The 14,481-nt window shown below is 50.0% G+C and overlaps 2 protein-coding genes across 3 annotated transcripts; one reads left to right on the forward strand and one right to left on the reverse strand.

The window, feature by feature from the left end:
* The first annotated feature begins 759 nt into the window (after positions 1-759).
* Positions 760-9,114, forward strand: LOC123110708 (UNC93-like protein 3). Of its 2 annotated transcripts, none has more exons than XM_044531299.1 (10): positions 760-1,082; positions 1,201-1,364; positions 6,526-6,589; positions 6,667-6,780; positions 6,951-6,995; positions 7,105-7,340; positions 7,426-7,516; positions 7,742-7,854; positions 7,943-8,066; positions 8,584-9,114. In XM_044531299.1, exons 1-10 carry the CDS (start codon positions 879-881, stop codon positions 8,764-8,766), a joined length of 1,338 nt encoding a protein of 445 aa, XP_044387234.1. In that variant the 5' UTR covers positions 760-878; the 3' UTR covers positions 8,767-9,114. The 2 variants fall into 2 exon arrangements, with proteins under 2 accessions (XP_044387234.1, XP_044387235.1); XM_044531300.1 differs by lacking the exons at positions 760-1,082; positions 1,201-1,364 and adding exons at positions 4,951-5,507; positions 5,582-5,745.
* A 351-nt stretch (positions 9,115-9,465) lies between these two features.
* On the reverse strand, positions 9,466-10,381 carry LOC123110709 (protein TsetseEP). Its single transcript, XM_044531302.1, has one exon. The coding sequence runs from the start codon at positions 10,307-10,309 to the stop codon at positions 9,752-9,754; it is 558 nt and encodes a 185-aa protein (XP_044387237.1). The 5' UTR covers positions 10,310-10,381; the 3' UTR covers positions 9,466-9,751.
* Positions 10,382-14,481: the final 4,100 nt, after the last annotated feature.

Genomic DNA, 14,481 nt, shown 5'->3' on the forward strand with positions numbered 1-14,481 from the left:
TTCCATCGTGTGGCATTCCGCTCCTAAACGAACGATGCCATCAACTCCAGCATACGGTGTCGTCAGTCGCAACATCGCCAAATGCCGGTCCCAGCAAACTATGTCACCGGTTCCAACATCTGGCGCGTCAGTTCCCGACAAATGATGTCATCGGTTCCATCACCGGAGGCCGGTTCCAGCACCATCGGCAGCTCGTTCCAGCAAATGTCGTTCATGATAACTTGCAAAATACGACACACCGTTTTTTCTCCAAGGAATAAAAGAAGCGCCACTTGCTGGCATTTGTGCACACGCCTTAAAATGACACCAGACTTAATTGTATGTTTCTTTTAGCACGATTACAATATGCTTTCGCGAATGAACATATAGTGATCTAAAACACCTTATAAAAATTTACAGAGGGAGTATTTGTCAAAAAAGAAGAAGAAACATAATGAATATGAGAAGCTCCCGTATAGCTAAAAAAAGAAATACTCTATTTGTCCTAAAATGTAAGATCATTTAAAAAATGATCTTATATTTTATGACGGAGGGAGTACTATATAGACAAATCACTAAGTTATATGGACTCAAGAAAACTAGAAAGCAAAACTTCCCTTGAAAAATGAAAAAAAGAAATAAAAGCACTAGCCAAAATATGATCAAAATTATCAGAAAAGCCCCTGAGATTATCTGGATGGTAGCAGGCTACTAGTTTTTGTCCTTGAGTCTTTTCTTATGCAACACAACTCCAGACTTTATTCACAGATACCCTTGGAACGTCACGAATTTGAAAAGCCCATACCCTTCCCTCCCCAAATCATCTCACACGAAACCGAAGGATCCGGCAGTTGACTCCTCCCCCAACCAGGCCAGGCAGACGCTCCACGCCGGCCGCGATGGGCTCCACAGCGACCGGACCCGAGCTCGCGGCGTCCCACGACGACGAGGAGGCGGCTCCCCTCGTCTCCGCCGCCGGCGACGGCCGCCGGGGCGCAGGCACAGCGTCGCAGACCCGCGACCTGCACCTCCTCAGCCTGGCTTTCTTCTTCGTCTTCCTCGCCTACCACGCCGCCCAGAACCTCCAGAGCACCGTCAACACGGTACGCGTCCTCCCATCCCAAGAATTCCTTGAGCACGCGCGCACGCACGCTCGGATGTGACCGTCGGTGGCGTGGGATATGACTGATTGGCGCCGGCCGCACGGGCTCTCGCACGCAGGACGGCAATTTGGGGTCGATATCGCTGGGCTTGCTGTACACGTCGTTCACGGCGTTCTCGGTCGTGGGTTCGCCGGTGGTGCGGGGGATGGGGTCCAGGCGGGCGCTCGTGCTCGGCACCTCCGGCTACCTCCTCTTCATCGCTGCCAACCTCGCCCCCTCCTGGTATGTACGCTACCACCAAGCCGCTAGCTCAGATTGCTTCTGCTGTAATTTCTCTGTCCTTGGTAGAGTATATTCTTGGCGGTTCCGACATATCTCGAGCTGACTGAATCTGTGTGGCGAAGATTCATCCGAGTGACAGTGGGATTCATCCGAGCATGGTAGAGTATGTGGCGAAGATTCATCCGAGTAGTACAAAATAGCGGAACGCATTGGTGGTAAAAAAAATGACAAATCTACTAACTTGCCAGCTCAGTATTTGCTTTCCACTATGTCGACGTCCCTTTCGTGCTTGCCGTGCAAGCAAAATGAAATGCGTGACCCTACGCCACGCCCCAATGTAGTTGCTTAAGAGCATCAGTTTAGCGCGTCGGAATCGTGAGTTTTTGCTCGCCGTGGTTCGCTGGCTCCAACGGTCGGTGCAAAATATAGCGCGTCGGAGCCGCTCCAGCAGGCGCTGCAAAAAAAAAACGACGTTGTACACTTTAAAAAAATAAAAAATCATAGGCATAGATTAATGAAATAGATAAAAATGTGATACATAGATAGTTTGGATGATAGCGTAGATAGTTCATAGCATAGATAGGTAAAAAAAGACATTAGTCCAAGGTAAAAACTACGGTACAACTAGAAACTACTCCGAGTCGTCGTCCTCCTCCTCCTTGCTTGTGTCGTTCGACGTATCAAGAAACACGTCGTTGTTGTCAGAGAAGAATGATGCTTGTCCCAGATCGCACAGCGATATCGCCAGTGCCTTCCGACGACGCATGTCTACCCGTTCCGTGCTCCTCCTTTCCCCCCTCTCCGCCCAGAAGGCGTTCTCGTTGGCGACGTCCTCCGGGTGGCGCCGACGCCACTCCGCCATGGCTAGCTCGTCAAACTCGGCGATGAGGAGGCGGCGCTGCTGCCGACGGTGTTCCTCACGGTCGGCGTCAGTTACTATCCGCAGCGGAGGGGCGACTGCTTGTGCGTGCTCGGACGTCCAGACGTCCTGGAAGTTCATCTGTGCGTGAGGCCTCCCGAGACGCCACGCCGCCACGTCGTACGCGCGGGCGGCCTCATGCGCGGTCTCGAACGTCCTGAGAGCGAGTCACGCGTCACCGGAACGGATCTCCGCATAGAACGCGCCGGAAGGGCGGACGTGGACGCCGCGGTAGCCGGAGATGCTTCGGCGGCGCGGGGGCATGTCGGCGTCGGCGGAGAGAGCATCGGGAGCGGTGCCGGTTGCGAGGAAGAAGAGGACGGCGGGAGGGGGGAGAAGGGGGCAGTGGCGCTCGAGTGTGCGGTGAGAGCATCGGGCGTGCGCGTTTCATAGAGCGCGTCGGACGCGGTGCGCTAAAATTAGCGCGCGTCGGGCCGGTTTTTCCCGCGCGCGCGATTCTTTGCAGCGGGCTGAAATTTCCCGCGCGCGCTAAAAAAAAGGTTTCCCGCGCGCACGGCTGTTGGAGATGCTCTAATCTGATCGGCTCGCCAATTTCAGTTTGTTCTGAATGGGAGTAAAAAACTCAATTCTCACTGGAAAAAGATGTTTGATATGTGCGACAAAATGCCACTAAATACAAATATGAGGCGGGGCGAGCATCTGCCTTTTTTTTGAAATAACCGCATATATATCCATTAGATAAACATATTACAAAGAGTATACACGTGGTCATCATAAGAGGCATATATAGATGTCTTGCAATATTGCACTAAATACTTCGCAAGAAGTAAAACTAGAATTTCACTTTCAATGAATCTTGTGCCACACCAAAAGGCCGTCCATCATCGTCCTCCTCCGCTGCCGAGGCAACGATGAAGAAAGAGAGGAATTGCCGTCATACCAAGATCTGGAGGAGCATCTTTGCATACAAGGATGTTTTTCAAGCTGATGAACGGGACCGCCGCAAGCGACGAGACCGAGGCTTTGTGGCACGTCAGCAGGGGTTCTTCCCCATGCCCACTAGATTCCAGTGTCGTCAACTTCATTTGACGCGATCGAAGAAGAGGAATGTTGCATGCCACCATCCACGCACTTCATTGCAAGACATCAAACACCACTGCAATAGCCGACAACAACGCTACCCGGGAGAGTGAGGTGCGCCAACCATCAGACACAAATTTTATCGGATCTGAAGACCGGCAAAAAGACCGAGCCACCTGCTCCCTGACGCTGTCCATTAGAACACCACCAAGACGGAGTAGAAGCAAATTATTTCGACACAGCCTCATCCCCACCGTTGATGTAGCACCCCTGAAAGCAAACTACGCCTATCCTATACCACTATCAAAGAGAAACTGCGAGGTCACCGCCCGCTCCCGCCGCTGGAGCAGCAGACGGAGACGGACGAGGACCCAACGTCACCCGTGTTGAGGAAGGTTGCAAAAAAGTCGCCTCCTGATCGCCTGTCTTGGGCGGTTCTAAGAGTGAATGAAGCGGTTCGTTCGTTTTCTTGCCGCTTGTTGAGCAAACAGCGAGGTATACTTCTCTTCATCTTTGGGAGCTCCACGCGATAGTCACGTCAACCCACCTTGCCCACACCCACCTCTGCCCACGAGCAATGAGGGTTGACGGCCATTGTCGCCAACATTGCCGGTTGACGCCTTCCCACGACCATCCATCTAAGTCAGTGGGTCATAGAATTTTTTTTGGGGGGGGGGGGGGGGGGACTTTTCAAAGACAATTTAACTAGATTAGCAGTGAACCCTTTTCCTATCTCTCTCCCTTCTATCTTCCCTCCTGCTTGGCCCTTCTCCATGTACATAGTCAGACACTCGAAAAATGAGAGCTTGTACTTCACTCATTTTTATAAAAGAAAATCATATACACCCAATTTTGGTTTAAATCTTGTAACATTTTGGCTCATTTCATATCGAGATGGACGCCGGATAACTAGCGCATATTTTCGGCCTGCGCATGTCCGGCTTCGTCGGCAGCAGCCGGTGCGCGGCTAACGCCACTTTTTTAAGATCCGATCAGATGTGCCACCTGACAAGTGGAACCGTTGGAGTAGGCATACGAGGATTACCCAAACAGCAACTGGATATGTACGTAAATAGACAAAACCTTTATGTCCATCGGCGGCAGCATTGGATACGAAGCAAGTTCCAACCACCGTCGCCGTCAGTCGTCACCTCGCAGAAGCTCCAAGCAGGATACGAACAAGGTGTGCAGGCCAGGAACTGAATGCTTTATGTGCTTAAGTGCACCGTGTATCTTAAGCTAATACACGGCGGGCGGAGCGATTAACCTAATAAGTAATTAAGCAGGGTTGCGATGTTGTCGAGGGATCCGTGTCACCATCCTAAGTTGGACCATTAAGTTTGTTTAGGGAAAAAAATTGGACCATTAAAATTTGGCTGTACGGCCTGCCATGCACTCGTAGTCTCAAGTTGAGTATTACTTCCTTCGTTCGAAATTAGTTGCCGTTCGAGCAGATGTACTTCCTCTGTCCCATAATATAATGTAAAAACGTTTTTGACACTATCCTAACGTTCTTATATTATGGACGGAGGGAGTATTTAGCACTAAATTCCGGACGGAATGAGTAGATTTTTTGGATGATTCGAGTTTTGTGGTTATAGTGAAGTGGAGTTACTTCGAGACAGGCAGATCCTCTAGCTCCACGTGTATCTCTCCTACACTCACATGGCATCGATAAAAAAAGAAGATCTTTCCCACAGACGGCAGACACACCAACAATGCACAGACAGCGATCGCCGGAAAGATCAGAACAAAAACGGCACACGGCCAAGAAAACGGCAGCAAGATGGCAGGCGCGCACGGCCAAGTCCCGGCAGCCACGGGCTACGGCTAGCAAAACGAGCCACTGCCACGCGGGCCCACGCGACGCCTAGTTCTCTCCGCACTCCGCTCGCTCGCTCGCCGGCCGCCTTCTCCTCGGTAACGAAGGAGCGACCGCAGCATAAAAAGCTTCTACAGGCGCCACTCTCGCGCCCAGCTCCCGCACTTTCCCCTCGCGCTGCTTCTAGAAGCCAACCGCGATGGACGCCCGCCGCGACGACGAGGAGGCGGCGGCGGCGCCGCTCCTGGCCGCGCCCGCTCCGAGGAGCCACGCCGCCGACGTGCACGTCCTCTCCGCCGCCTTCGTGTGCTTGTTCTCCGCCTACAGCGCCGCCCAGAACCTCCAGAGCACCGTCAACAACGTACGCGCACCTCCCTCCCTTCTTCCTCGCGTCGATCTCGCTCGCTTCGATCCTGATGGGGATCCTGGCTGCAGGAGGGCGACCTGGGCACCGTCTCCATGGGGGTCCTCTACACCTCCTTCACGCTCTTCGCGGCCGCGGCGTCGCCGGTGGTCAGGTGGCTGGGCGCCAGCCGCGCGCTCGTCATCGGCACCAGCGGCTACCTGCTCTTCATCCTCGCCAACCTGGTCCCGACATGGTGCGTATCGTCACGAGTCGCACAGTCGGACATACTCTCTGACATGATAGTGCCTCGCTGGTCTGTGTAGCAGTGTTTGGTTTGGATGCTTGGTCCCTGCTTGATAGAATGCCTGCCTAGACAATGTTCATTCCCCTGAAAGAAGTTCAGTTAAGTTAGAACAGAAGTGTCAATTTCATTCGATAATTTGTTGTCTCGTCATGTGATTTTTGTTCTTAGTTGAGACGTTGATTATAGCCAATCGATTTTTATGGGCTGCAATCTCCCCCCCTGATTGCTACTTGAATTGTGAGAAGTTTAGGCTCTTTGGCCTTGTTAAGATCATGGATTCAAATTATTTCCGTGCTCATTTAGTTCCTGGATTCGTCAGGGCAAAACTTCAGTTGCAGCCTAATTAGTTGACGTGCTGATCTTGGACCAGAACGTTAGTTCTTGCATCAGGTAGAGGCTTTGCATCATGGCCCAGTTTACTAGGTCGTACATTGTGCATACAATTTATTCTATATTTCGAACAACACAGTGAGCCGATGCCCTGTTTAGCTTGAGTAAAAAAAAAATCTCAACTAACCCAAATAGCTAATTGGTGAAGTCTATGCTGATAAGTGGTAACAACCTCATATTAGTCACGAATGGCTTTTGGCCCTATTTGATTTGTTCCATAATCTGGTAAACACAATTCAGCTGTGTAATATACCAGTGGATTTATTTTCAAGTTCAGTAAACTCAACAATCTGCAATAGTGAGACTCCTTTGATGTTAACTTGAACAACAAATTATCAGGTATACAATGGTACCTGCTTCACTGTACCTGGGTTTTACCGCATCAATCATTTGGGTTGGGCAGGTAATAATTTTGCTTTCCAATAAACTATTTACTACCCATTTATGTCTGGTTAACGTACATACCTGTTTGCAATGCAGGGCACATATCTTACTTCTGCTGCCCTCAGTCATGCAAGAGACAATAATTTGCCTGACGGTCCAACTTTAGGAAGCTTTAATGGAGAATTCTGGGGTGTGTTCGCTAGCACACAGGTACAACACACGAGCTATTTACTATTAAAACATGCAATGAGCTACTTTAGCAGTTGTTCATACCTCAGAGTGTAGTTTCTATTACTTTCTGCACATAGGCACATACCCTGTACAGCTACAAGGATACAATGGCCTCTGACATAGCGACTTCTATTACATTAATTGTGTAGGTCATTGGGAATTTGATCTCACTTGCTCTACTGAGGAATGGAAAGGTTAGCATCTCAATTTGGGGTCCTTTCAGTGTCTTATGAGCATCTTGTGGACTGTCATTTTACTTGCACATCATGTGTGTTTGATCCTATCATCTTCATATCACTTCAGGATGGAGGAAGTATAACAGGAAAGAATCTGCTGTTTGTTGTGTTCCTTGGCTGCATGATTATCGGCATTGTATTGATGTGTTTACTGTCCAAAAGGGACGAGAAACGAGATAATGCTTCGACACACTCCTCATTTGGAGCTATGTTGAAGTATATTGTTGCCCCTCTCAAGGACCGAAGGATGATTCTTCTGATCCCTCTTATCGCATATTCAGGTTTACAACAGGCATTTGTTTGGTAAGCAACAGAAAATCTTTTCAGCATCGATGGTGCTTCAGCCCCATTCTGTGCCTTTTCTAACACGGTGTTGTGGATTTCTTAGGGCTGTATTCACAAAGAGTATTGTGACACCTGTGCTTGGCATATCTGGAGTCGGTGGCGCCATGGCAATTTATGGCGCATCTGATGTAGTTGTAAGTGAAACTATCAACTTGGTGTTAACATTATCCAGTATCAGTTCATCCCCCTTTTTTTATTTGCTGTTGCTTAAGGTTTAAAAAATAGCGAAGTCCACAACTTAAACAAACAACTATAAAACATGTCATCTTCCATTTATTTACAGTTTATACACATCATTCAAACTGCTGGAAAGACCATACTGTATGTTTAGTTGATTTGAAGCTCGCTTGACATTGCAGTGTTCATTGGTTGCTGGACGTTTTACCTCTGGGCTTCATTCAGCTACATTTATAGTGTCAGTTGGAGCTATTGTTCAGGCTGTGGTCTTGTTCTGGTTGCTTCTTTTTTACAGGTTTCATTTTTTAAGTTGTCCTTGTTTGCCGTGCTACTCTTCCCGTATCATTGCTATTGCAGTCTACTCATTGTTATCTTGCTTGCAGTCCAATGGAGGGACTACTTGGTTCAGCGATTCCACTATTTATAGGTGCCTTATGGGGTGTTGGTGACGGAGTCTTGAACACACAGTTAAGCGCATTACTTGGGTTGTTGTTCGAGGATGTCAAGGTAATCATACTATAGTTTGTTTTCTCTAGTGTTTTCTTGTACAGATACATCCTAGTTTTGTACAGATCTTGTTTTATTTGGGTATTCTTAGTTTCTTACCCAAGTGCGGTGGTTTGGCTCGTGGGTCTATTGGTGGTAGGTATTTTTCAGAAAAATGAAAATTCATATCTCAAAGTTTCAGATTAAAAAAAATTGTATATACACCCAGATGTGGTCTACATACCTGTAAAATTTCATTGATAAATATGTTCATCTGTGCGCTACAAAAAAAGGTGTGTATCTATATAATAGTAAAAACACTTAATTTTGTGTTTCCGATTATTACCTTGCCTTCAATGAAAAGATATCAACGGCTGCTTCATCTTAAAATAAATGCCAGCGGTGTAATGCTTTGATTTCATTTGCTGTGGACCTTGTGTTTAATGACAAAATGTATAATTTGACACGTTCTATTTACTGATATAACTAAGTTATCTTAAATGAATACTAAGCTTGTGTTGAAAAATGACAAATGCAGGAAGCAGCTTTTGCACAGTTGAAGGTTTGGCAATCAGGTGCCATCGCAGTCATCTTCTTCTTGAGCCCAAGCATCACACTACAAGCAATGCTTATCTTGATGGCCACGTCACTCGTCATCTCCTTTGGCTTGTTCCTGTTACTTACCCTTGTTGTCGAGAAGCCATCAAGCATCAGAGCGTGAGGCAAATCCTATTTCGGTGTGCAGACGGTGTCGTCGTCACCACATGGTTAGTGACCAACAGCATGTACAACCACACTGGTGTATTGACCTGTGATATGAAACTGAGAAGGAAGAGCATCATCATCCATCACGACGCGACGCCATGGCAACATGCACATCATGCTATTCATGTCAGACATTGTTTGCTGGAGGTCTGAAGTGAAGAGGTTGCAGGCAAAATGTGGGAAGTGGCCGATTTCCTGCCACTTTTCAGTCTCCTGTTATTGCCAATGACTGTGTCTTGTTACAGGAATCACATACTCCATTATAATTATAATTTATATAAGAGGCAACATTTCATTCAAACAAGCGATGATATTTTGGGTTGGGATAACCTATATCTTTCTCTGCCTTTCCATATGGGTCATGATCCACCTGCAAAATAATCTTTTTTTTTTTTGCGGGGAACCTGCAAAATAATCTGACTGACCCGATATCGTCCCAACCAAACAGGCCCCTTAGTTCTAACTGAAACTGTGGGTTAAGTTCTGTTTTTTCTTTTCCGTTTGAGGAATTAAGTTCTGAAATTTGATAAGTGCCCTGCCTTTCCATTTCCCGGTAGCCACAAATATTATGGAACACTACACAATACGCATAGTTGAAGGAACACAATAACACTGCAACATAGATGAAATTAAAGGAGTGGTACTAGAGAAGGAATGAGAGCAACAACCAGAAAATCAAGTGAAGTACTGAAACAAATGTACGTTGAGATACATGCATGATCCATGTTCCTCTGTTTATTCATGGTACATCACACGGGAGATACACTGACGCGAAGATGGCTCACACGAACAAACTGGGGACAGTACGTGCAGAGACGGGGGGAACACATGCAACACATACTACTAACCATCACCGGAGACAAATTAAGCACCAACATCCATGCAAATGCAGGCAGGCTAATTCTCCATTACCAAGCGGCTGCTGACGAGCCTCCCTCCCGTCAGTTGAAGAAGCCTGACGGCGAACGTGGCGGCTGCTTTGGCTGCGACGACGACTGTTCCGGCGGCTGGGGCTTGGGATCCGGCTTCGGGCTGGGGCCCGGGGCAGGCTTTGGGTCGGGCGTGGGCTTGGGGTCAGGCTTCGGCCCCGGTTTAGGGTCGGGCTGCGGGTCTGGTTTGGGGTCGGGCTTGGGTGCTGGGTCAGGTTTCGGCGCCGGTTTAGGGTCGGGCTTGGGTGTTGGGTCAGGTTTCGGCGCCGGTTTAGGGTCGGGCTTGGGTGTTGGGTCAGGTTTTGGCACCGGTTTTGGGTCGGGCTGTGGGTCTGGTTTTGGTTCAGGTTTTGGCGCTAGTTTAGGGTCGGGCTTGGGAGTCGGGTCAGGTTTCGGCGCCAGTTTAGGGTCGGTCTGCGGGTCTGGTTTGGGGTCAGGCTGTGGCGTAGGCTTGGGCTCTAGGCTGGGCTCATGCTTCAGCCCCGGCACCCTCCCAGCGACGGCGAGGCTTGCAACATTTGCCGCGACGAGGGCCAAGAGCAAGCACAGCGAGAAGGCAGTTGCCCTCATCGTCGCCGCTCACTGGCTAGCTAGCTGCTCACTCAGGTCACTCTCCTTGTGTGTGTCACCGGAATCACACTTGGCTGTGTGAGTGTGCGGCAGACGTAGTAGAGGATTTATAGGCCCGACGAGCGAGCCGACGCCGGACGCGTGTCCATCGCCTTTGCGAGCCCGTGACCGGCACGGTGACCAGCTACAGTGACATCTCTCAGCTTTTGTTCATGTCACCTTTGCATGGCATGCGCGCACCGGCCAAATCATCCAGCAGAAAAGAGCCAAAGGATCCACGAGACGGCATGGATCGACGGACACGTACGCGGGCAATTTTTGCGAGATCTAGGACCCCGCCCGGACACGAACAAGTGGCACGTACGCATGCATGCAAAGAGCCGGTCCCCAGCTCCACCTTCGTCTTCTTCCATTGTCTCTGCTTTTGCTACGCGCTCCTTCTCGATTACTCGATCCGTCGGAGAGACAATGCTCTTAAGGCCAACTCCACCCCGCGATCTCAAACGGACGTCCGCTTTGACCGAATTCTGTCCCTTTGGGTAGAGCGATGTGGTTGTGTCCGGGCCTGTCCTGGGATCCGGTGGCCGTGCGCCCAGCGCGCGGCCGCATCCGTTTGCCCCATCCCGTCCACCAGGGCCTAAAATGCTCATATTTTCATATGAAAACAAGTTTGCATGTCCAAATATCAATTGTTTGAAAATTAAGATAGTTTTACAACCCAATCGAAATTGTCTCTAATAAAAATAGTTTTAAAACCAAATTGAAATTGTTTTGAATGAACATAAAATGAACCAATTCATCTATCGGTTGCCAATATGATCCCACCCGTGCTCAACCAAGTCATTTTGAAAATCCACATGAGTGTGCCAATCACGTAGCTCACGATGGAACTGGACAAACTGATCAAGCGTGGCCGGTTCTTGGTGCAGGGGCTCAACATTGTCACCTTGAAAATCAAATCCTTGGTCGAAGATACTGTCATCACGCTCGTCCTCGACGATCATGTTGTGCATGATCCCACAAGCAGTCATCACCTCCCAAAGCTTCCTTTCATCCCATGACAGTGCAGGGTATCGAACGATGCCCCATCGGGATTGAAGCACACCAAAAGCACATTCCACATCCTTTCTAGCACTCTCTTGCATTTGGGCAAATCTCTTTCTCTTCTCACCTTGGGGCTTCGAGATTGTCTTCACAAAAGTTGACCACTGAGGATATATAACATCAACTAGATAGTATCCTTTGTTGTACTGGTGGCCGTTGATCTCAAAGTTGACAGGTGGGGAGCGGCCTCCCGCAAGCCTCGCGAAGACTGGAGAACGCTGCAACACGTTGATATCATTGTGAGAACCTGCCATGCCGAAAAAAGAATGTCATATCCAAAGATCCTGCGATGCCACCGCTTCTAATATGATAGTGCACTCGTTGACATGCCCCTTGTATTGGCCCTGCCAAGAAAATGGACAGTTCTTCCACTCCCAGTGCATACAATCTATACTGCCAAGCATGCCTGGCAAGCCTCTAGCTGCGTTGGTCGCCAACAATCTCTCTGTATTAGCGGCAGTTGGCTGCCTCAAGTACTCTGGGCCAAACACCTCGATCACAGCCTCGCAGCACTTGTACATTGACATCAGACATGTTGTCTCACTCATACGCACGTACTCATCAACCAGACCGCCTGGAATTCCATACGCAAGCATGCAGATGGCCGCGGTGCCTTTCTGGTAAGAGGAGAATCCAAGCTTGCCAAGGGCATCCGTCTTGCACTCGAAATATGGGTCATGAGCAACCACTCCCTCTCGGATACGATTGAACACATGCCTTGCCATTCGAAAACGGCGACGGAATTTATCCGGCTTGAAGAGCGGTTTGTTGGAAAAGTAATCGACATAAAGCAGGGCGTGGCCTCTCTCCCTGTTGCGGTTCATGTTGGGAGCACGGCCAGGGACTGACCCCCTTGTAAGGGCATATTTATTCCTAAGTGTTTTGGTGATTGATGACAATGCTTTTGCGGACTAATCGTGTGCCTTGAGTCCCTCAGATACTTTATCATTAGGCACAAGATGATTCGGTGCCCCTCGGAGACTGTTGAAGCCGGCGTTGTTCTACGTTTCTCTTTGGTGGAGTTGAGTCGTAGGAGAGCCGTACTATTAAGAGGGGGTCCGCGTCGGAAAGGTAGGGTGGAATCACATGTACACTTGTCCCTCCTTTCCTTGCACTTTGGAGCTACCCGTTGTTATCTTGGTTGTGCGGAAAACTGGCGACTACTGCTGTACTTGCGGTAGTACCGCAGGTACAAGCGGTAGTACCGCGGCGTGTCACGGTAGTACTGCCCTTTTGGTGCGGTAGTACCGCGGCACCCTGGCCTTGTGCCGCTCCGGTGCGGTAGTAGGGGCGGATGTAATTTTTTACATCCGCGCCCCCCACGGTAGTACCGCTCGTCCAGCGCGGTAGTACCGCGGGCGCCCACGGTAGTACCGCTCCCTTGGAGTCGCAGTACCGTGGCCCTTCGACCTAGTACCGCAGTGTCGCGGTAGTAGGCGCGGATGTAATTTTTTACATCCGCGCCGGCCACGGTAGTACCGCGCCTCGCAAGCGGTAGTACCGCGTCGGGTTTTTGCACCACCCCAGTTTCAGCGGAAGTAGGCACGGATGTAATTTATTTCATCCGCGCCCTTCCCAGGCCGTGACCCTCCTGCCTTGCGGTAGTACCGCAAGGGGGAGCGGTAGTACCGCGCCAGCGGTAGTACTGCTCTTTCGCCAGGCTTGTTCCGGCCTGTGCTGTTGCCGCGGTAGTACCGTGGTCGACCACGGTAGTACCGCGCGGCCTCGCAGTAGTACCGCTTCCTTGGAGCGGTAGTACCGTGAGTCGCGGGCTGAACATGTGGATAACGGTTGGATTTTTTCCACGACTATATAAGGGGTATCTTCTACCTCTAGTTGACTACCTCTTCCACCTCTAAGCTCCATTGTTGCTCCAAGCTCCATTTTCGCCCGATCTCTCTCCCTAGCCAATCAAACTTGTTGATTTGCTCGGGATTGGGTGACAAGGGCCCGATCTACACTTCCACCACAGGATATTTGATTCCCCCCACTTATCCCTTGCGGATCTTGTTACTCTTGGGTGTTGAGCACCCTAGACGGTTGAGGTCACCTCGAAGCCATACTCCATTGTGGTGAAGCTTCGTGGTGTTGTTGTTGTTGGGAGCCTCCGATTGTTGTGGAGATTGCCCCAACCTTGCTTGTAAAGGTTCGGTCGCCGCCTTCAAGGGCACCAATAGTGGAATCACGGTATCTCGCATCGTGTGAGGGCGTGAGGAGAATACGGTGGCCCTAGTGGCTTCTTGGGGAGCATTGTGCCTCCACACCGCTCTAACGGAGACGTACTTCCCCTTAAAAGGAAGGAACTCCGGTAACACATCCTCGTCTCCACCGGCTCCACTCTTGGTTATTTCGTGCCTTTACTTTCGCAAGCTTACTTGTTGTTACATCTCTTGCTTGCTTGCGTGCTAGTTGATATTGCATCATATAGGTTGCTCACCTAGTTGCACATCTAGACAACCTATTTTGTTGCAAAGTTTAATTTGGTAAAGAAAAGCTTAAAAATTGTTAGTTGCCTATTCACCCCCCCTCTAGTCAACCATATCGATCCTTTCACCCCTGTACCGAGGAAGCTGCCGTTGAATGTGGTCGTGAACAACCAATGCAGCCACCACAAGATCCTCATCATCTGACGACGAATCGTCCGATGAACAAAGGAAGTGGTGGAAGAAAAACTCGTCTCCACTGTCCATACCTTTGTGGGCAAAATGTCGAACACCTTGCGGTCGTGGTGGCGAAGAGGCCGCGATGATCACCTCGACGCAGCAGGGGTGGTTGCCGGCCGGCTACTGTCCGCTCTAGAGCTGTCGGAAGCTGTCGCGGCCGCCGTGGTACGTCATCGGCGGTCATGTCCCCTCTGCCATCGGCAAAGACGGCGATGGCCAAAACTCCTCCGATCGACGACCAAAACTACGGCGAAAGCGCGGGCGTGGTGGCGGCCATGTCGAGACGTGGTTTGGTATGGACGGCCGGGGGTTGCGCGGTGAGGAGGTGTCCGGAGAATAGCGGCAGCGCTGGCAGCAGGGTGGGGCGGGAGAGAGAGGGTCGAAGCGTTGGGAGCGGAGGGACTG

This window comes from Triticum aestivum, chromosome 5B, assembly GCF_018294505.1.
Source record: "Triticum aestivum cultivar Chinese Spring chromosome 5B, IWGSC CS RefSeq v2.1, whole genome shotgun sequence".
Taxonomy (NCBI): Eukaryota; Viridiplantae; Streptophyta; class Magnoliopsida; order Poales; family Poaceae; genus Triticum; species Triticum aestivum.

What these genes read in the sequence shown, in the direction of transcription:
- LOC123110709 (XM_044531302.1), bottom strand. Translation starts at nt 10,309, where the DNA reads ATGAGGGCAACTGCCTTCTCGCTGTGCTTGCTCTTGGCCCTCGTCGCG.
- LOC123110708 (XM_044531299.1), top strand. Translation starts at nt 879, where the DNA reads ATGGGCTCCACAGCGACCGGACCCGAGCTCGCGGCGTCCCACGACGAC. An exon ending in TGGTTGCTTCTTTTTTACAG is followed by an intron (nt 7,855 to 7,942) that starts GTTTCATTTTTT and finishes TCTTGCTTGCAG; the next exon opens with TCCAATGGAGGGACTACTTG. An exon ending in TGTTGTTCGAGGATGTCAAG is followed by an intron (nt 8,067 to 8,583) that starts GTAATCATACTA and finishes TGACAAATGCAG; the next exon opens with GAAGCAGCTTTTGCACAGTT.